The 23,077-nt window shown below is 44.9% G+C and overlaps 1 protein-coding gene across 6 annotated transcripts in view; it reads right to left on the bottom strand.

Annotated features, from left to right (window-relative positions):
* tmcc1a (transmembrane and coiled-coil domain family 1a) overlaps nt 1-22,276 on the bottom strand; it is a 62,096-nt gene extending 39,820 nt beyond the window's left edge. The window contains exons 1-5 of one of the 6 annotated variants that reach the window (XM_018762286.2): nt 22,214-22,270; nt 15,109-15,214; nt 14,296-14,575; nt 11,976-12,018; nt 10,179-10,432 (exon numbers count right to left, since the gene is read on the bottom strand). In XM_018762286.2, coding sequence (XP_018617802.1) covers nt 10,179-10,432; nt 11,976-12,018; nt 14,296-14,490 — 492 coding nt within the window. In that variant the 5' untranslated portion in view covers nt 14,491-14,575; nt 15,109-15,214; nt 22,214-22,270. Of the gene's footprint in view, nt 1-10,178; nt 10,953-11,975; nt 12,019-14,295; nt 14,576-15,108; nt 15,215-22,213 lie in introns of those variants that run through there. The other 5 variants (XM_018762287.2, XM_018762283.2, XM_018762285.2 and 2 more) reach the window with 5 other exon arrangements.
* Nucleotides 22,277-23,077: the final 801 nt, after the last annotated feature.

Raw genomic sequence — 23,077 nt, forward strand, 5'->3', positions numbered from 1 at the left:
AGGATGTTTTCAGAGCTGACAACATGTGACGTATTTTCCCTTCCAAAGCGTAAAGTGGGACCGGCGAAGAAAATCTGACTCACTGCATAAATTTTTAATAATTTCCAACACCTGCAGAGGTTGCAACTTCCCCAAGCTCAGGCACAGCCTTTGTTTTTTTTGGTTAAATCACAAATTAAAGCTTAAACACGCCTGCATTTTTCAAAGTTTTTTCCACTTCCGGAACGTTACGTAGTCTATGTAAACTGTAAATATATCTAAATTGTGCACCAATGTGCTTGGAGTTAATATGGGGCAGCTGGTAGTGTAGTAGTTAAAGCTACTGCCTTTGGATCCAGAGTTTGCAGGTTCAATCCCCACCTCCAGCTGTAGAACCCTTAAACCAGGTACTTACCCTAAATTGCTCCTGTAAAATTACTCAGCTGTATAAATGGGTAAACATTAAAAAAAAAAAGTCAGAATATTAACACTGTAAATTTCTTTGGAGAAAAGCATCAGCTCAATGAATAAATGTGATATGACTTACTCAAGATACATGTGATGCAAATGGCACAGAAGTCAGAGTGACCAGGAAAGCTGCCCCCACCTCCAAAGGCCTCACTATAACACAGGTAACTGGTCAGTCTTCTTCAGAGATCTGGAAAGAATCAGGTTTGAATCCACACTGCTGCCGCAGAACCTTTGATCAAGGTTCTTACCGTAAGTCGCTACAGTAAAAATGACCCCTACATACGTGGGTAAATCATTGTAAAACTGAGTACCTAGCACTGCAAGTCATCTGAGATAAAAGAAGCAAACCAGTAGCATAGTGCGAGGAGTTGCTGCCCCTGGACTCAGAGGCTGCAAGTTGAAACCCACCTGCTGCTCTAACACCCTTGAGCATTGTATTTAGTCTTTTTACATTTAGCTGATGCTTTTCTCTGAAGCAATTTACAATATTAAGCTTCCTGCAATGATTTTCACATTTATACAGCTGGGTAGTTTTTACTGGAGCACTTCAGAGGAAGTACCTTGCTCCAAGGTACTACATCAGTAGGCAGGATGCAAACTTGTGATCTTCAGATGCAAAGGCAGCAGCAATTATACTGCTACCGTGTCGCTTGGCTTAAATTGATCCAGTAAAAATGAACCAGCTGCATAAATGGGTAAATCACTGCAAACTTCTTATCACTATAACTTGCTTTGGTGGAAAGCACTGGCTAAAGGAATGAATAAACATAAATGGTGACCTTTTCAGTGGACTAACAGTTATTACATATTCATCTATGGTTCAGTTGTATGTACACAGTTCTCTTGTTTCGCTTTTCACGCGAACCAAGGTGCAGGTGTGCTGATAGCCGTTACAGATTTTCTTTATGAACACGTACAGAAGGCACGAATGCCGAGTTCCACACTGCGGCTTCTACACACTGAGCACTGGTTGATGTTTGCGCCCCCTCCGCACACTCTTTTGTGGTGATGGAACAAACTGCTGAGGCTGCATTAGCAAAAAAGCACGAGCAGCACTTCACCCGCAGCCTTTTGAGCTCCCGCCATTGAATCCAAGGTCTGCAGACAATGGCAGCATTTGGACGCAAGTAACCTGTGAAGGGAGCCTTCATACTTACAAGCCACTCAACCTCCGCGTACATTTTTAGTTTGAGCCTTTTCATTGCGACAACTTCAGAAGTTAAAGGCCAGAACCGCTTCTGTATATAAAGACTGGAGGAGCATTCAGAACAAATTTCTTCTCTGAACCCAGCTGTAATGCAACGTGAGACAGGTGTGTAAAGTCTCATGGGCGAACGGAGTGATCTAATTCCAACAGCGGAGAACTTGACACATTTAAACTAACGCCTGATTCACACCTGCTGCATGAGACCCTCACACCGTCCTAAAAAATTACATCTCTAAGGCAACAGAGTTCTGATTATGCTAAAACCAGTACATCCCACAGCCCTCAAGGATTGGTGTTGGCAGGTCCCTTCCACAGATTCAAATCCTGTGACCTCACAGCTAGTCTCCCTAACCGCACCCCCATCAGCTCTTCTGTGCTCAAGGAGAAAGACAATAAAGGGACCACGAGTGCTTACGCCACCCTTCCGATCCCTTGCCAAATCCCCTCTGCCACAGAGACCTGTTCTGCTCTGCTCTGGAACGCTCCTTCGTGAGCGCGGACACTTAGGGCTGTCTGCAGAGTCCCCAACCAGCTACACAAATCCTACAAACTCTGTGATTAATTGCTCTACACCACTGGCAGTACAGCATTACACTTGTAGGGGTTCACCAGAATCTCCCACAAAGAGAAGGTATTGATTTGGTTTATGGACTCCAGTGTGTCTGGATTAAGGAAGAAGCAGCTCTAATCCGTGCAAAATTACAGAGGACTTACTGTGTCCACATATACATTTCCTGCAAAGTATGTCCCAAGTAAAACGACAAAGAATAGAGTGTGAATAGTCTGCTGCACCGAATAGGACTATTGGCAAGAGGTCTTCCACATCTTGATCCACTTTAGGAGGATAACATCAGCTATTAGAAGCTGGACTTCCACAGCACACACTTACTGTAAACACGAGAACGGCTCTTCCTCAAACACACACAAGGCCGAATGCTCATGGTAACAAAATTACCCTAATGGGCAAACCATATGTGTATCGATTCACGATCGACTCCTTTACATAACCAGATGGGCCATTTAGGCAGCGGGCGAACACACAAAACACTCCAGAGAATGGGATGGATCACCTGATAAAATCTTTTTAAAGATGACTGCCAGGGTCCGGATTACCTGGTTATGTTAATGTGTGAAATAAGATGAAGCATTAGAATTTTTTTAAAAAAAGCATTAATTTGCATGAACTCATGTGAAGGTGAGAATTAATATCATACTTTTTTTTTTCGCCTGGAATAACTCTTTGAAAGAGCCACACATCTGTCTGTGAAGCTACATTTACGTCACAACCGCATATAAGAATTGAACAGATGTAGCGCAGAGCCATAATCACAGAAAGAAACGAAAGGCATTAGATTAGCGCAATCTCTTTATATGGCGAGCAGAACTGTACCACACAGAGCAACACACCACAAAGCCAGAGAGCTGCACTGAGCACAGAAACCTTCGCTGACACACTCCCTTCGAAACCTTAATGTATTGCTCAAAAAAAAAAAAATTAAAATAAAAATCACAAGTAGCACAGAAGGGGATGGAGACATGATGGTGCAGCAGGCAGTGCTGGTGCCTCGCAGCTCCTGGGCTGCAGATTCAGACAGGGGCTCCTTCTGTGTTGGACTTTGCATGTTCTCCCCGCAATCACGTTGGGTTCCCTCCAACGTTCCAAAGACGTGTGTTTCAGGTGAACTGGTGACTCTACATTGCCCGTATTGTGTGTGTGAGCAAATGAGTGTGTGTGATTGTCCTGGGATGAACTAGTATCCTGTCCAGGGAGTACACTCAAGCCCCATACTTCCAGGATAGGCTCTGGACTACCACGACTCTGCGCTGGACCCACGGACCATGCTCACCGTGCTTACAGAACAGCGAATGACTGGTTAATCAACAAGTCTTGGGAATAAATCCATTTTTAAAAGCCTCAGTTAAAGTACATGCTTCTTAGCGTTGACCATTCTTAACCATCAGTTCCATCTGGACTAATGTGAAGACGAGTGCAGTGACCGATATGCCTGTGTCTAAATTTAGAACAGGACAATTATGATATTAATGCGTTCTGCCACATAAAAATACTGCTGCTGAGCTGCTTCAGTAAAACAGAACTTTGGCCATTACTGCAAAACAGAGCGACAGCATGAATGGTGATGGAAGCCATGGGCTGGGCTCTCAGCAGGGACATGGCAGCTGTCCTTAATGGCTCCGCAGAGACCGTGACCTTGTTGCTGAGAAGCATTAGCTCAATGGAGGAAGGGTTGCCATGGCTGCAGGGTGGACACTAGCTCTGGCAATCTGGAACCAGTATCCCACAGCGTGGTGAATCTAAAAGAGACCCCTCCGGAAGGTGAACATTTTCAGACAAAATGCCCAGATGTTGGTGGTGGAGTGAACCGGCATTGCCAAGGCTTTCAGGATTTGCATGCTCTGGATCATACACGTGCACCCGTGTGAGTCCGTGCTCATGGGCGACAGGGGTTCCACATGACCTCTTGCTCACCCTCTCATGGAGGCAAGCAGAGAGGAACTCAACCCGATGAAATGGGAAAGTACACTTCCAGCAGTTCAGCGCTCCCGGCTCTAGAACATCGAAGGCCAGACAATGTTTGTGGGCTTTAACATCCCCAGTCTCCCCAGTCACCTCAGGAATGGGGTGAACACCTCAGGTTTTGCTCAACCTCACAACACAGTTGTTAACATCTACAAGAAAAGTTAGAGTGCTTACAAATTTCTGCAGCACTACTCGGCCTTCGTACACAAATTCAACGTTTGAATATGTTGCTGAACTGCCTTCAAGTCTTCCCCGCCACATGATCTAGCTGTCAGTGAATGGAAGCTTGTTTTTAACTGTCTCGGAGGAGGCAAAGAGCCATGAGAGCTATTAGGAAACTATTTTCAGATGGGCTCTAATGCAAGCACTCTGAACAATGTACAGGAACAAGGCCTGTACTCTGCACCCATTCGCTTTCCACAACTGATAAAAGGTAATGGTCAGGTGCACACAACTATACTTCTGGACATTTTCATAACAGACAAGAAAAGCTCCGCTTTCAGCTAAAACCTTTGTGCACATTTTTCCTGTTCATTTTACATTCACCATAAATGTCTCCTAAGTAAATAAGTGGTAATTCCCATCCTCTTACTCCCAGTGTCCCGCTGTTTACTACTCCACATCTTCACCTGCAAAAACCAAGTACAAATAAGTATGAAAATTACTTCTCGTTCACTGCAGAGAGTCTCCGGTCTCAACGCCGCTGTCCTGCCGCCGCCCTCTACAAACATTATTCTTTAGCAAAATGCTTATATAGGTCACCGAATATCAGCACGTCAGCCTGGAGCCTCTCGTGAGTTTTTTTCTTTTTTTTTTGAGCCCTCTGGTTGCATTTTACTTGTCTGTGACAGAAAACCATACTGCTGTGGCCCCACAGAGGCAAAGCCGCCACCACCGTGTCAAGCAGCAGTCAGGGGATTAACCACTTGGAGCAGCAGCAAACACCAGCGGGGCTGCAGAGCCCGGCACCATAAACCAGATCAATGCTTTCTCTCCCGAAGCTCTCCTAATACATGATCAACTGACTCCTTTACAACACTAGGGCCAAGAACACTGCTACAGGGCAGCCATTACCCAGGAAAGAGCTCTGCAACAGGAACCCAGGCAAGATCTCTGCCATGGGGCATCTGGTACCCTGGCAAAACCAGGACTACATATTATCTGAACCTGAGGGTTCTAATCCCACTCTCAGACATTACCAAAGAATTCCACAGGCTGTGAACAAAGCACAGCCAGCTGCAGCTATGGTTTAACATCTATGGCTAGCAGAGACAGCACATCTAAAATAAAACGGCCACAAAGCCAGCATTACCTATGCCAATGCTCTCAGTTTCTTCTCAGATCAGTCTGCTCATGCAGAACACACACAACAAAGCACACCTGGGGGGGGGGGGGGGGGGGAGAGAGAGACATGTCTGCCTCTTTGGGCACAGAGATTTCCATTAATGTAAATGTAGGCTTTTGGGTATGTCAACACCAACAGGCTCCCATGGACCATGTGCTGACAGAGCACTAGAGAGGAAAATATACACACACGCACACTGTCAGAAACCGTTTGCCCCGAGCAGGGTCGTGGCGAGCTGGAGCCTAAACCAGCAACAAAGGGCACAAGGCTGGAAGGGGCACACCCTGGACAGGACACCAGTCCACTGCAAGGCACCCCAAGCAGGACTCGAACCCCAGACCCACCAGAGAGTGGGACACGGCTAAGAATACTGCACCACCGTGCGCCCGAGAGGAAAATAATAATACAAAATTATATTTTTTTTAATGGTGCGTTGGTGAATCTACATTCATTTCTGCCTTTAATGTGTGTATGTTTCAATTAATAAATGTGACTCCCCTGAGATGGGCTGGTACCGCATCCAGGGCGAATGCTGCACCCTATGCTTCCAGCTCAGGTTCTGCACCAGCATGACCCTCCAATGGACAGGTTACGATGATGGATGGATGCATGCACGATGTTACCAGTTTGTGTAAACAGCCTTTTGCGGCAAACTTAAGTGTAAAGCTATATGGAAACACACATCATTCTTCTGCATTAAATAACATTGAGAGTCTTGTCCCTTTCCCTGCTAACCAATTCATATATTATTTCAATAAGAAAGTCCGTTATAACAGGAAGTTTACATGATGCAGAGCTTTGATAAGTCTCCCAAAAATATGTGGGACAAAAACTGTTTCTTACTGGGACTGGATGGTCCTATGCCATGCTGAGCTCAGCATGTTCCTCTGTGCCTGTGGACAGTCTACCACAAGTACTGTGGCAGACCCCATGGTTATGGGCATTCATAGCCAGAAGCTCTTCAGGAACCAAGGGAGAGCGCCGCAGTAGTCAGCTTGTACCCGTGACAGTGATGGAGCGGAAGTGCTACAGCTCAGGACATGAGTGATATTTCAGTGCATAGTTCACGTATGGGGAAAAGGGAGAGGCAATCAAAAGCTCAAGATCTCCCCTGGCCACCACAGGACAAATGCACCTTAATAAGACAAACTCCATCCTTGGACTGGGGGGGGGGGGGGGGGGGGGGGGTAATTATGTGTCCATTGTTTTCTGCACTAAGTTTAAATGGAGACGGTCTATCATCAGGCTGTTTGCCACTCCCTTGTGCCTCAGTGCTAGGCTCCCCCGTATTTCTCTGTCCCCAGCACCGATGAGATGAGATGGAGTCACTACAGTCCAGACGGTGTCAAGAGCACAAAACAAACAAAAGGGCACCTCAGCATGGGCTTGATCTGGAGGAGTTCACCCACAGAATAGGATGCTGACTTCAATACGCTGACCAATGATCTGAATACACATGTTTCTTTTCCCTCCCTGCCTCCAAAATAACTCTGCCTCACCTCCATGCAAGTAGACAGGATCCTGATCCTTCCTTGAGGCCTCCAGCCCAGCGGCGATTACATTTACTCTTTTCCACTCCTTCCAGCTGGTTCTGCCTGTAGGAGCCACATGTTAACTGGTGCCGTGTCATAGTGGAGTGATCAAAACCAGAAAGGCACGCTTAGAGGCTTAATGGGGCATGTTGCAGTTGAAACAATACTTGAGCGCTTATAACAACTCATTAGGGCCAAGCTGACTGTTACATAACCGAACAGGCGCGGACTCTCCAACACGACTGCAGGAAACAGAGTTGAGAATCATGTACACATTTCTTTGTTGTACACCGCATTCTTTTTGCCACAGCAATGGCAAAAAGCTGGTGAATCCACAATGTTAAATTCCCTCCACTAACTCTGTCTATTTAAAAAAAATTTAAAAAAATTAAAAAAAAAGAGGAGGACCTTTCTTGTGTTACAACTTCTCCTAAACACAGATCTGGCCAGGCAGAACTGCCAGCAAAGAGAAGGCGATGATGAGAAAGGCAGTGGCTGCTCCGTGTGTGTGTGTGTGTGTGTGTGTGTGTGTGTGTGTGTGCGTGTGTGTGTGTGCGTGTGTGTGTGTGCGTGTGCGTGTGTGCGTGTGCGAGAGAGAGACCTGGGGAAGCGCAGCACCAAGGGGAAGGTGGACCCCGGGGCCATGCCCCCCTTGGCAGTGCCAGCCACTGGTGAGGCACAGAAGAGGCTGCGGAACAGAGGCCCTTTGTGGCCCTGCAGGCGACTTGGTCCAGCCAAGGGAGAGCACTGCTATTCATCCCTGTTGGAGGTCAGGCCAAGAATGGCCTCATTCATGCAAAGTAGGGAGGCAACGTGAGGATTGTTCTCTCCATCCATCCACCCACCTTCACAAAACGCACATGGAGAAAATCCAAACAGAATCATGACACACGAAACAGGAGAGAAATAGGCAAAACCCCAAACCTCTCCGGACCTCTTCCATGGGTATCGCTACCCACGATCTCGCTCACGCTCAGTCAAAACTCTGCCCACATCTCTGTACTTCGAAACGCAGCGCCAACTGAGAGCATGTCGAGCTGCATGGTAAAAATAACCCTGCTAATGTGACACAGCTACTCCTTAATGCTGTGCGACACCTCCGTTACCACGGCAGTACGGAGGGATCCAGCGCTGGTCAGGGAGAGGGATTATGATTATGGTGTTCTGGGGCTCATGGAGCCCTTCTTCTAGGCATCGTGTTTCCTCCATACTGTTTTCATTGCACGCATGTGCACATTTGCACACAAAGACCCTGTAGAGTACATGTGCACAGGCATGCGCGGGCGCGCGCGCGCACACACACACACACACACACACACCTCGCTTTTCTCCACTCTGCCACAACACCAGCTGGAGGGAAAGGCTGCCAGACGGTTTCTCCTCATGCTGCCCACTCGGCGGACAGAAAGCCGTTCCAGCATTTGGATTCATAATATAAAAATCAAAATGCATTTTAATCTTCCATTTTCCACAACCAAAACGCCACAGGGTCGCAATCTCATTCAATAATCGGCCCAAACAGCGACAGAAGCACACAAACACTGTTCACACACCCTGTTTTCCAATAAAAAGGTCATGATTTCCCCCCCAGTGCATGTTAGCAATGCTCTAATGGGTCCTCTGAAGAGGTGGAGCTGTAGTTCGTGGTCCGTCGTGAGCAGAGATGCGATTACAGGAAGGCATACACTTACAGGAAGGGCCAGATGCAATTACAGGAAGTTGTACACACCGAGCAGGACACACTGGGTTTTGTGTATAGCAGTGGTGGACAACGCAGGCACCGCACTCAATGAGTCCTCCCCGTGCAGAATTCTGGACCATGACTCTTAACATCACACTCTGTGACCCACCTCAGGCCTCCATGTCTTGCAGGATCCATGGTCAGCAAAAAAGGAAGCAGCTTTGGTCATGGAAAAAACATGGGTCCTTCGCTTCACACACAGCAAAAATGCCTCTTGTACAAACACACACACTTTGCTAATGAATCGCCTGCTACCCTTTAACATGAACTTGCTGCATGAACACCGATCATCTTTTGAAAAAAGTATTTACAAGGAAAAAGGGGTAAAAAAGGCAGCATGGTGACACAGCGAATAGCGCTGCTGTCTCACAGTGCCTGGGTGGTGTGAGAGGACATGGGTTCGATCACCGCTCAGTCTGTATGGCGTTTGTATGTTCTCGCCTTGTCTGCGTGGGTTTCCTCTGAGTGCTCCGGTTTCCTCCCACAGTCCAAAGACATGTGGTTCAGGTTCCCCCATGGTGTGTGAGTGACAGAGAGAGTGTGTTCCACTGATGTCTGGATGAGTGACCCTTTATATAGTAGTGTATCTAGCAGTGTATGTCACCTTGGTGAATAAGGTGTGTGGGCTGATAACACTACATAGAGTTCGTTGGAAGTTGCTTTGGAGAAAAGCATCTGCTAAAAAAATAAATGCTAATAGATAAATGTAAAAAAAAAAGTGATATCACATTTTTTGTTGTAATCTGAGTGTTCCATGTAGATGAGCTTTGATTTGCTTTAAGCATTAAACCAGGAAAAAAGATGTTAATAGTATTTTTAAATGTACTTCCAGAGTGTTGGCGGGCAATCACATACCGTTCCACCCCCGACCAAATATTACAGAACAAACAAAAAAAGGAAATCTTTCATAATGCCGCTTCATACTGCATTGTTCCAGTGTTCCTCCCACAGAGCTAAAGCAGCAAATTCGAGATCTGTCACTTTCACCGCAGCAGAATGATCGAGAAAAGACCAGCCACCGCTCTTCCCCAACCCCCCGGCTGGGAGGTATCTGGCTCGGTCCACGTACCCACAAGGCACAAGTGTCAGAATGTGTTGGCCGCGGCGCAGCGAGTCCTGTGCCACGCTGAGAGCTGCCGAATGCTCACTGACCTGCACCTCACTCTGCCAAAGGACAGACTGACACCAACATATCAAGCGGGTCGGGCTGCGAGGCCACCGCCAAGCTGAATGGCAGCCATCAGCTTGGTCCAGCAGGGATGCTGTCTTCACAGTCCACACTCTGGGTTGGCGCACGGGCCAAAACACGGGGGAAAAGCTCAGGACACACTGGGAAGTCAGCTCAGCACAGCACACACACTCACCCGCTCTGGCTCATCTGTGCTGGGGTGCACGCCCATCTGCGGTACCTCGGCCAGGCTGGGGCTGCTGGGCGTGTCGGTGGTGGACGAGGAGCGTGGGCGGCCTGCCAGCAGCAGGGCCTCCTGGGTGCTCCGCCGGTGGATCTGGGGACTGCCCTTTGGGGGGTCCCCGGTTGCCTTGCTGCGGCGGCTCTGCAGGCTGGTCCCTCGCTTCATTGTGGGGGCGCCTCGGATCTGCTGCAGCACCCGGTTCAGAGCTGCGGGGTGGGTGGAAGTGGAGGGGTCAGTGTCAAGGAGGACCGTGGGTGGATCCACAGGGAGGGGCCCCGCCTCTTGGGACTCGGGGGCGGGGCCACTTGCAAAGGAGGCGGAGCTGAGGGCTGTGCCATGGGGTGAGACTGACGAGCGCCTCCGCTGGTGCTGGAAGAGCTGCCTCAGGCCCTGCCCCAGCGCACCCATGTTCTCCAAGGCACTGTGGGTCATTTTTGACAGACCGTGTTCTGGCTCGGAGGCCCTGCGGCTCTGCGGCGCTCCTCTGCCTCCCGGGTCCAGCTCCTCATGGTTCTGCTCATTGCTACTGTGATCCATCTGGGAGTGCCCCAAGGTACTTTGGAAGACAGTCTCGCATGGGCTGCGGAAGGGGAGGGTGGTGAGGATGGGATGGGGGGCAGTGTTATGGGAACACCCTCTATGAGGCGTGTCAAAGCCGAGCGCTGTCACTCAGTTCGTGCGTGTGAGGGCGCGTGCGTCTGCAGACTGGCTCAAAGTCATGCTCGTCTACCACAAAAAGGAAATATAAAAGGAATTATGACACAGCAAATGACGGACAAGAGAAGCAACAGACAAGAAACAACAACTGTTTGGTTCAGCTGTGTGACCTGGAGGCCTGACCATGCACCCATACCCATCCCGTGTAATTTTAAATTTCGTTGAACAGGTGCCTTCACTGAGGAACCCGTAATCAGCCAAATGGGACACTTCTTTTATGCGGGTACACAAACCACCACATCACACACAACCAAAGACACCAACACAATCTACACAAACAAGCTTGACTAGATTAAAGAAACAAATCAGCATCAATGAATGACTGGGAGATGATAAAATAATTTCTGATATACTGCTGTTTAATGACATATTTCAATCCTGTTTCAGATGAACCTTTGGGATACCGTGCCCCCTCAGAGAGGGCACTGAGAGAATGTCCCGCATCGAGCTCAAGTTTTTGCACATGGCTGGATCAGCAAAGCTCAGGCATGTGAGACAGCATGAACCCAAGGAGACAGGGAGGAGGACGAGCTCAGCGTCCCCGATACAGGCCTCTCCAAGGACAGAGTGCTGCCCCAAAACAGCCTTCCCGGCAGGATTAATGCTGCTCTCCCCAGCGAGCTCTTGACCTGTACGTCAGCCCTGCATCACTCAACATTCATCACACCCCCCACCCCGACAGATTCATTCTGTTTGTGAAACAGGACAGAAATGGTACTAGATCACACCATTTGCATTTATACAGCATTTCTACTTTCCGTTTTTAAAACAATATCAGAATGTTCCAATGCATTAAACAATGCAGTACTTGATTTTTGCATTATATCAGAAATTAAGCCTGAATTCACAAGTTAAAGCATTAATCTAGAACAACTAGCATCTAGCTCCAACAGTCAAGAGGGCATCACAGCGATGAGCTCTGCTACAGGTTCACACTACGCATATGGACTGTTCACTTGGGAATTGTCAGCGCTTCATGGAGTCATGAGAAGTTAATGTAGGTGGAGACCTCGACGAAGAGAAGCTACCTACCATCAGCCCTCTCAGGCTGCCTCGACTCAGTGCAAGCAACCACCTGCAGAAGGGGAGAAAGCCGTCAGTGAGTCACATTCACATACATCTGGACTCTCTGGAATATTCGGCGTACAACACACCAGGCGGCACAGTGGCTACAGTTGTCGCTTTGCAGTCAAAGGACTCCTGCTCCTGCTGTGGTACCCTTAAGTAAGGTATTCGCCCTGAATTTCTCCAGTAAAAATTACTCACCTGTATTAATAGGTAAATCATTGCAAGTAGCTTGGCACACAAACCTGAGATGGTAAGGTGCCTCCGAACAAAAGTATTGGCCAAAAACATAATAAATATTACTGTATACCATGCTGTACTGCATAGTGCTCACAGCTACTATTCCGAAATGACCCAAAATCGAGGGAGATCGTGAAATGCTGAGCAGCCCTTCTGTAACTGCACAAACATATGAAACACATGATACTGTAAAAAATAAACGGAGCAGCTAGAGGCGCTCAAACGCCCCCACCGCAGAAAAACACCGTCCTCAGCAGATTCCACCATTCTGTCACTTATAGTTACGCATTCTTGTTTTAAAGGAAAGAAAAATAAAGGTCAATTCTTATACAAGCACATTTTATAATGAAATATTCTCGCTTGCACGCTGTTTATACTGCAGAGAGGCGGATGCAGTTATAGTGGACGATAAACACAGAGATTAATTAAATGTCAATAAATTAAGTGTAAAAGAGGGCGGTCTGAAGAACGGTGCCGATAGGCAGGCGCCCCATGCCGATATCGCCGCATTTCCTTTGGAGTCCCCAGCCGCCACAGCTGTCGGAGCTAAGAGTTGTTTTCTCGCCATCCCACACAGAAAAGTTCTCTCCAGAAGTGCGACGACGAACATCGCAACGCACCGCGATCCTGGCGGCGGAAACCACTCACGGCCATAGCGAGATGATACCTACGTGTCCCTGTTCTATTTTTTTTAATCTGCTAACTCACATGATGGAACTGTCCACAAGGATTTGTGTCATTTATTTCCACCTCATCCAAGTAAGAGGGATTTTGCATCCTTAGATTGATTGCATTTTTATATCTATTCAAAATCCCCTCATGGGGGCCTTTGAGGACCTAAATGCTATTGTTGGAGACCATGTGCTTTCAGTACTCTGCCACATCATATGAGATTTAGATCTTCCGGAAACAGCGCTTCTGGAAAAAAAAAAAAAAAGAAGAAAAAAAAAAAGTAACCTGTGAGTGTGGTCACTAAAAAAAGCAGTGCGGTTCGCAAAGGGACCCCCGTCAAAGGGGACTGAGTCTTGTGATCCTCCAGACAGAGTTTCCCTGAACATTCGCCATCTCTATTGCTGCAGGGTGTGAAAAGTTGGGAAACTGCAAGCGAACCAGGATGAGGTGACAATGAGCTGTGTTCACACACTTTGCATTCTGGGTGGAGCAGCAGCAATGCTCAGAACAGACATATAAAAGAACATTGTGCTGCTGGACAATGGGGAAAAAAAAGGAGGATGCTCAATTTCGTAGAGTGAAAAATCATTCTACAGCATCCTCAGTTCAGTTTAAACGCATTAAGACACTCGACGTTTACACAGCTCTGCTGCAGCAAAAGTGTGAATTTATGGTTTATTTGGATTTCCAGCGCACAGTCACACACCACACACTTAAGTACACATTTCTGAGCAATAGTGGATATGAAAATTAATTTTAAGTCGAAGGAACTAACTGCCAATATTAAATCTGGGTATTCTACTTTTGGGAACGTTTCTTTCAACAACTTCAGTTGATGAACGCCTGCTTGGGAAGAGAGCCAATATTTGAGAGAAACACCCCAGTCAAACAAGTCGAACACAATGTTCACTTTGAAAGCCTCCTCAACGTCATCTGTCAACAGTTCTGCCTGGGAACTGGATCTAACCATCAGGTACTACCTCACAAACACACATTTCACCCACCTATCCCAGTACGAAAACAAACTCGAGGAAATCGTAACCAATGCTAACGGCTGAAATCCAGTCCTCTACTGCAGATAGTTTTACAAAAAGTGTAGCCTTCATTTTTTTATTTTTTTTTTACCGTTAACTTGAATTAAGAGGAAAATCCTGTTTAATCCACCTTCAGCAGAGAAAAGACCTGTTAAACCCCACACAACACCCACGATCACTCAGGTACACCCACATCATGTACATCTTTCCACATTAAACACCTTGGGGATGAATAAACAACACGCAACCTTGGTAAGTAAAAGCAAGCAGCCGGTCAGCCGACACCAGACAAGTTACAAAAAGCACAGAGTAAACAGACAATGTAAAGAAGGTGTGCTTACTGATCGTATGGCAAATGAAAAATTGCATTGTACAGCAGTGCCGTGGCCGTCTAACACTCTTCTCAGGAGACGTGCTGAGCACATCCAGCCGGACGCTGCGGTCTGTGATGAATCGGCACATTTTTGGAGAGCCCCTTCAAACACGGCCGCTGCGTGACACACACCATGGGCGCAGGCCTCCACAACAAGGGCCATTCTGGCAAATGCTGGCCACGTGCTTTATTTTCAGATGAGCTCGGCCAGCCCATAATGGTGTGCCATTGTCCTGTGGTCTTCAGGGCTGAATTGTGAACAAATGTCACACCAGGGACAATAAATACAGTAATTGTGTTTACAGACTGCCATGTTGTTTAGCCTCACATCATACACAAGTCATGTGTAACAAGCTGCTTTCGGCTGTTTTTCGACTGAACAGGAGAAGTGAAATAACTTTCAACGAAAACCTTCATGTGCAGCAGGTTGTCTCTTGATTAAAGAATGACTTGGAGTCTAAAGACTGTTTAATTCCTAGGAGGAAGCCTGCAGTAGGACCTTAAAGTCAGGGAGTCTGTCTAAGTTGTATAAATAAAATGCTCAGCTCTTAAATAACCTGATACATAAAGCTACATGGGATACAAAGACTAAGCAAACAAATTGTAATAAAAACAATCACACACAGAGTTCCAAAGCATCTCACAGGATAAAGTACAGAAAGTCAGAGCAGTACAGGAACTGGGAACATAATTATTGCTCCCGATTATCAGGCAACTAGCAGAGTTACCCTGGTGTTGCCCAGATCAGAAAATGGAAAGGCAAAAAAAAAAAATTACATACTGTATGTATGTGCCATCTAGTCAGTCCTGACTCATAGTGACCGCCTGCATGGTTTTTGTGGCAAGGGAGGAACGGAAGTGGATTGCCAGTGCCTTCTTCTGCATGTCTGGGGGGGATGCAAAAATGAAAAGAAACATGTAAACTCTGTGCATCCTGAGCAGGTCTCGAACATCACACCTGCCGAATTTCAAGGTGGCATCACATCTTCAAATTATATATTATTGAACTTTACAATCCATAAATTTGCTGCATTTGGTACATAGGAATTTTTGTGTTGCAGAGCTTCTTCATACAGAATATTCTAGGTTTTTCCTTCTGGTGCACAGATATCGAAATGTTTTGTATTCCAACACGTAAGCATCTAGCATGAAGTGATGCCCATCTGAAAAGCATGACGACTCCAGGCTCAGACTAACATCAGTGATGGACCCTGAGATTTACATCCATACATTTTCAAACATTTATTAATTTAGCTGATGCTTTTCACCAAAGCAATTTTCGATGTTAAGCTACTTACAATTATTTACCTATTTTTAAAGCTGGGTAATTTGCCCAGCTTTGTTAATGAACATGCGCAAACTAACTCAGTGAGGTAATGGCAGGTGCTTAAAAGTGAATGGAAGATCCGATGGAGTGATTTGTAATTTTTTCGACAGCCCATCTTTACAGTCAGATTGTTACGTGGTACCCCCGATAGATGCAAACTAGTCAAAACTTCCATTGGGTTTTGGACAACATCATCACGGTCAACAAGTGTATCGATACTTCCGACACATTTTGCTTCTCCGGGCATCTTCTGCGACATTCTACCTCCGTATCGTTGCAAATTCTACTCTTTCACTCTGATTTCTTCTTAACCAAACATGGAAACGCCATGAATTGTCCTTTTGGGGATGTAGCATGTTGGCAAATCCTGTCTGACCAAATCAAGGGGCAATATGAAGGTGGAATGAGCTGTCCTTCCTCCTGCAAGGAGTACTGATACAATGCCTGAAGAAGCAATAGCTAATGCAATATATCCTTCTGAGAGTAAGTTTGCCAGAAGCAAGTTAGTGACAAATATTTTTCAAGTATTCCTTCATGATCCATTGGTTCAAGAACTGACCTGCAGATGCTCCATCACAAATTGTGGACCAAAGAAAAAGGTTTTCTTAAATAATGGAAAAAATTAAATGTCAAGTTTCTAGCTTGTGTACCAAAGATTTTGATTAAAACAAAGAAAGAAAGAAACCACACAAACACTGAGTAGGTTTCATCACTTGTACTGCCATACACTGTCTTGAGCCTCAGAAGATCAGAGGCAACACCAAGCTAATATGCAGTCATTGGAAGAGAATTTAAAAAAAAAGTCAGATTTTGAGTATTTGTAGAGTAATGTACTGAACGGTTGCTGTGCAATCAAGACCAGTAACCACAATGAGTTAGCAGGACATACTGTGATGAAACCACCACTCCCCTGTTGAGTCATTCCACAATGTTCACTGGTAATCATTCTTTTTGGATCCTCGCCCAAGGGTCCTAATCCTGGAACCAACGTACAGTAACTCTGTCTCCCTCCCTCCCTCTCAGAGACAGGCAGCCATCAATAAAAGGAATTAGGCCAGGGAATTATGTGTGCAGGTTCGGTAAGATGTGCAGTACAGTCCATTTGCCTTCCTCTCATGCAGGCTCATCAGAGTGGCCCGAAGCAAGGGGTGTGCCACTGCAAGTACAGCTGGCATATTTGCCTTCAGGTTTAGAACACGGAAAAACAGAGGCTATGTCTGTCCATTCACCGAGCGGCATTGTTGCAAAAGTCACGGTGTATAACTATCAGCACACGATCTGGCGTGAATCAACAAAAGTTCACATCTGCTAGTGGCCAAAGAACATACAACAGCTGGTATGCAACACTCCTATATTAAAAAGGAATAGGAAAATAATTAGGGAAAGAAAAAAAAAAAAAAACAGGCCGGAGCTCTTGTCCCTGACATATGCTATCTGAAGAACCACCTTGCTGTACCTGTTGGCTTCCCTGCTGAGGGATAGTAGGTCACACTGAAGCACCAAAAGGATCGTGAGCAACTTTACTTGCTGGGATAGTTACCAGAAAAAAAATTACTATTAAAATCTCATTCATACCCCTTATGATGCATGTCTACTGCCTCCTCAGCTAAGGAACACGATCAGCAGCAGAAGTCCATTTGTATCTCCTCGTGCTCATAAATCCAAAGTCACTTTTACAAATAAATAAAAGTCAATAAAACTCTATTTCAATTCATTTATGGAAGAGAGGCTGTAAAAGTTTGGAATAAAGCTAAAATAAATTTTTAAATACTTTGTAAAAGTTTAATTTCAACCTCAAGCAACAATAAATCTAGTGACTGAAAATAAAAATCACATTTGTCTCCACAAACTGTTGACCAGTTCACCCAAAAAATGTGTGCAGCACTCCATATTTTGTGACTGAACACAAGCTGTAAACACTGAAGATGAGCCAAATTAAGGCAGTCCTACTGTGCTACAGACCCAAAATTTTAATGAATAAATAAGTGAGGAAAATAGAACTAAAAATAAACCGCAAAAAGTTTGGAAAATTCGTAACTTGATCTGTTCCGTAAACCAAAGGAAGCAGGGTATAGGTAAAGACTGAAAGAATTGTTATTTCCAATAAGATCCCTAGATACTAACATGGCTGGACATATCATGGAGATGCTCAGAATTGTCCAAGCAGTCCTGAGAAAGCTAAATGGGTGCTCTGTGGTGAGACAAACCAAACCCTTTCTCTAGATTATTATTTTCAAGGAGTCTTGTTTGGACAGCTGCACAAAAAAAAAAAAAAAAAAATCGAGGAAAAACAGAAAGGAAACAGTCTCTGTTTCTGCCAGGCATGAAGAAAACCAAAGAGATATTTTCACATTTAGCCAGTTGAAAGTCCGGTTAAAGAACACAGTGGCATCATGAGAGATGCGCCGCTGCAAGAGCTCTATCTTCACCGGATCCCTCTGATCCTACGGTTTTGTCTCATTTCACAGCACACAAATCCAAGCGGGACAGCAGCATTGCTTCCTGTCGGAGGCCTCTCATCTTTTCAACACTCTTACATTTCATGACAACAGTGTTTAAAGAATGCGTTAGCATTAAGTAACGTGTCGGCGATCCATTATTTAACTTACTAATGTCATCAATAGCACTGTATCCAATTACAACGCTCCCATCTACTGTGACCGTGCGTGCGCCTCGCTACACTGCTTCTCTCTCTTAATTGCCCGAAAACACCGCTAACAGCTGTAAGAAAGGCAAAATAAAAGCATTTAGAAAATCTTGACAGCTGCTTTAACAAGGCAAATGCGGATCACTGTGTATATAGATCTAACAGTAGCCCGAGGAAGGTGAATTTGCTGGAATTCCAAGGTAACCAGAGATGCTGCCGGCCTGTCCCAGCCATTACCTCATAGGGTGAGACATGACAGCTATCGGGTCATCCGGGCTGTTACCACAGAGAGCAGCGAGCGCCGGATACAGGCTCGCTCTGGGGCAGGAGGAGAGAGAGAGTGCGGGACCCAGAATCGCTGCTCTGTCTGAAACGCACAGCCGGCCCTGGAGGTGCAATCCCAAGGGGAAACAGGACACCTGCCACGTGTGAAACACAACCAGCACCCCCCAACACTGCGCACCACTGTGCCTCAACGGTTAAAATTAGACTTCAGCACAAACTCAGCCCCGCGTCGTCTTCAGGCCGCAGATCTCGCACCCTAAATGCAAGAAAGAGGAACTAGCCAATTTGGCACTAACCGGGTCTTTGAGTTACTGTAGAACTTGCTGTTATAGCTGGAATCTAAACTGCCGAAACTGCCAGTCAGAACACACAAGCGTCAGCTTAAGAAATTCGACATTTTAAACAGCTGAAAATCACAACTGTTTGATTCGGACAAACTGAGACATCGAGAACTTGCACGTTATTGCACATAATCATAGCATCGGTGAAAAGACCAAGCAGTTCAATAAAATATGTAAACACGTGTACTGTGTCTATACAGCACTCTCCATATGAGGTCCTAAAGAGTATACATTATGTACAGTGGACATTTTTGCTACTGAGGTAGACAAAAACATCAACACTCTCAAAATCCAACCGCTTTCATTCCTCTCAAACTCAAGCAACACAATCCTGGGCTAGACTAAGACTCTGAACACGCCAAAATCTACACGCTAGTGTCAAACACATGTAAGGAACATGCTATTGAGCATCATGAGAGGGGCTCTAACCACCAAGAATAACAACCACCAAAGGTCTTTGCGGTCTACTGTGGCAAAATTGGTTTCTATTGTTTCACTGTTTATGAGCAGGCCAACATTAATAAAATTGAAATGCGAGCCCACTACAACAAAAATTGAAGTGGTTAGGTCCACTGCCTTGCAGCTGAAGGACTCAGGTTTGAATCCCACCTCCTGCTGTAGTACCTTTGAGTGACATAGTTATTCTAAATTGCTCAAGTGAAAAGTAGCTGCATAACCTGGTAAATAATTATTAGTTTAGTATACAAACATGACATTGTGAGAAAAGTGTCAGCTAAATGAATAAATATGAAAAAAATTGAAAAAAATGTAAATAATAAAAATTAGCAGCGAGATCAAGGTATCACCACTGCATCAAACTTATATCAACAATACATTTACATTAATTTATTTAGCATACGCTTTTCTCCAAAGCGACTTCCAATGAACTCCGTGTACTGTTATCATCCCACACACCTTATTCACCAAGGTGAGCATATCATACTATGTGAAACATCATCTTAAATCCTGACCATTGGTCACAGTATTTGTATTTTTTCTTGGTAATGCCTTCCCTTTTCTAAAATTAAACATTAAGCAAAAACCTTTTCTGCTGCACAGTTGCCAAAGTGCACTGGCTGCAAAATGAAACATGCTGTAATAGATAACATGGTAAGACAGCATATTGTCAGCAAGCATCACGACATCACTGTGACTGAGTTTTCTATTCAACGGGACAAGGAACACAGCAGCAATTTCTGGCTTTTCTCTTTGTAACCAATGTCATGATTACAATGGAAAAACTCAACAGAACATCTGCGAAAAAGTATAAATTTGACTGGGTTTAGCGTTAACACTAATTACTATAAAGACAGTTCACAATTAAATGATATATAAAACCTTCCAGGATGGACACATTTTTCATGGATCCTCACAGATTTTCTTCACTTCCAAGCAGTATTTGCAAAACACTGCTGCAAAACAACAGTTTTTATGCTACTGAACTTCAACTGATTGATTATACAATGAGTATAATGCCAAGTACTTCTCAGTAAAATTGCACACAAAGCAGTTGTGCGCACTATTACAGCAGTGTGGACATGAGCAATGCAGGCAATGTAATGGAATATAAACACATAACATCATTATAGCTACATAATAATTAAATAAGGACTACTCAATGAAAATCTGTGCACAAGTTATGTAAAAATAAACTTAGTAAGGTGTTCCTCCATTCGCGTCATGTGCAAGGTTCTTAAGACAAATTTCTGATAGGAGGGTGTATAAAAATGGTGAATATTACACATAAATACTACCCAGCTATTCTGCTGTAGTATAGTTATATTCAAAAATGTGTTGGTCTAAGCAGACACTGATACAAGTTGCTATGCAACCTGCTAAACAAAAATGTGCCTGCCTAAGCAGATGCGGTACAGACTGCTATGGTATATTTATTTTAAAATTAAGCATGCAAGCAGATAGAAGAACTGGGTTCTACTGTGTATTTACAAAGGATATCAAAACTCTCCACATCCCTGCCAAAATTTCAGCTCTTTCAGATAATCCAAACTATTAATTTTCATCTCTATCCTGAACAAAGTCCCTGTCCCTACTGAATGGAAACATTCCCATAGCATGATGCTGCCACTACCATGCCTGACAGTAGTTCCTCTATTCTTTGGTGAATGATTTGTGTTGGCTTAGCTATAAAGAAATTTTTTGAAAGGAATAAAGTGTTTTCCCTTGGTTTCATCAGATCATAAGGCATTTTCTCTCTTTTTTTGGAGACTGAAAACATGTTCTAGAAAAGTTCTTACAAGCTTGATAGACTTTTTTGTAAGAAATGGTTTGTCTTGCCACCCTAGCCAAAGCTGACATAAGGTAAATATTTTAAATATTTTTAAAATTGCAGGACATATTTATGTAGAGAACTAAGAAACTTTCAGCTCATTTTATTTAGGGCTCACCACAACCACTTCCGCTGATGTCAAATGAAGCTAAACCATCCTTGTAAATGACTTGGAATCGTGTGATGGTAAAATGTGAAAACAGCTACAACCCCTATTATACAGGGTTTGCACACTTACGCAGCTAAGATGTTGAAAGTTTCTCCTCATTTCTTGTTTTACTTACAAACTGCTGGTTACAGGATCTTATTAAACTTAAAGGCAGGGAAAAGATCTGAAATTATGTCTTCATTTCATCTTTCAAATCAATAAAAGCCAAAACTTCAACAAGCAGGCTCCTGTGGTATAATAGGGCTACTAAAACATACGTGCTTGTATTTAGATTGCAGAACAGGTTCATATGGTACATTTTCCATTTTAAATCAGTATAGACACGCAGACAAGTGAGGTACAGGTGGGGTATATTTATATGAACATATTCTCTCTAAACAGAAAGGTGCAGGCTGCTGTGGTATATTTACATGACAATTTACAAGGGAGAGATGGGAGATGCTCTGCTGCTGCTACACACAGTACAGTTCTAGACTGAGCATCGTTTCGGACACAACAGCCACTGACAGGTGGATCATTGAGGCGCCAGCGAAGGCCAGTCTCAAGCACAATTTCTGTGAAGCGCTCACCCTGGACCCATCCTCATCAGATGCGGAATAGACCTCCACACACACGACGACTCACACACACACAGGTCCAGCACAAGTTCAGCAGCCTGTCTCTGTCATTCGTAGCTAGCACGCTAGCACTCGGGCTGTGCCGAGAACACAGGCAAGACGACCACCGTTCGCCGCGTCTGGCCAACATCACATACCCATACATGGCACTTTTTCTCTCTTCTCGTACATTAACGCCGCGCGTTCTAATGTATGCTTTTAACGGACACTTACAGGACCGCTGCTCACCGCGCTGAAGACGGGTCATGTCTCCTGATGGAACACTCCCACTGTGACGGTGTGCTACGTCACTACGTCACACGTTTTCTTGCGTAGGTGAAGTGGGTGGGCACAAATCATGTTAGGTGTGTGCCCGCCCCCTTACGCAAAGTTGGAGTAGTTGAGATGCGTCACATGGCGTCACAGAGGGCGTGGCCCACCAGCCCACTTTACTGCTGACCGGTACGAACAAAGCTAGTGTTCGGTGCAAAGATGTTGCGCCGTGGAATACGGGAAAAAATAATAGGGCTCTTAAATTTACGCATGCGCGTTAGCAAATGCGTGGCTTAATTTTTCGTAATGTGTGTGTAATCAATGTTTTAACCCTACAGCAGAACTGATCCCTTATTCAGAAATTGGACGAGCTGTCGAGACTCTGTGAATACTATTCGTAAAGAAATTGTACTTTTAAATATACAAATGCGATAAAAGGTGACTTATTCTAAAATGGCGATGATGAATTATATTAACTGATTGCAGTAACCCTCCTTAAAACATGATGATGTTACTCTATTATCAGTAGCATAAATGGTAAACACTTCAGTTTAGCAGCCTGGCCAGGCAAGGTCTTACAGCATTCCGTCTTGATACTGACTACAATCTTTGTATTACGCCGGCAGAAATTGGGCCGAAAATGCTGCATGTAGAAACGGAAGTGACGTATTTTTTAATCGCTTTGTTCCTCTCATGACCCTAAAAAGTGGGGTTTAAATACTGTATTCATCAGTTACTTTAACAAACAAGTGCATCAGCCTACACAGACATGTCATTATTTGCTAAACTGGACTGAATTTATTTTTGCGATACCGCTGCTATCTG

Source organism: Scleropages formosus, chromosome 2, assembly GCF_900964775.1.
Source record: "Scleropages formosus chromosome 2, fSclFor1.1, whole genome shotgun sequence".
Classification (NCBI taxonomy): Eukaryota; Metazoa; Chordata; class Actinopteri; order Osteoglossiformes; family Osteoglossidae; genus Scleropages; species Scleropages formosus.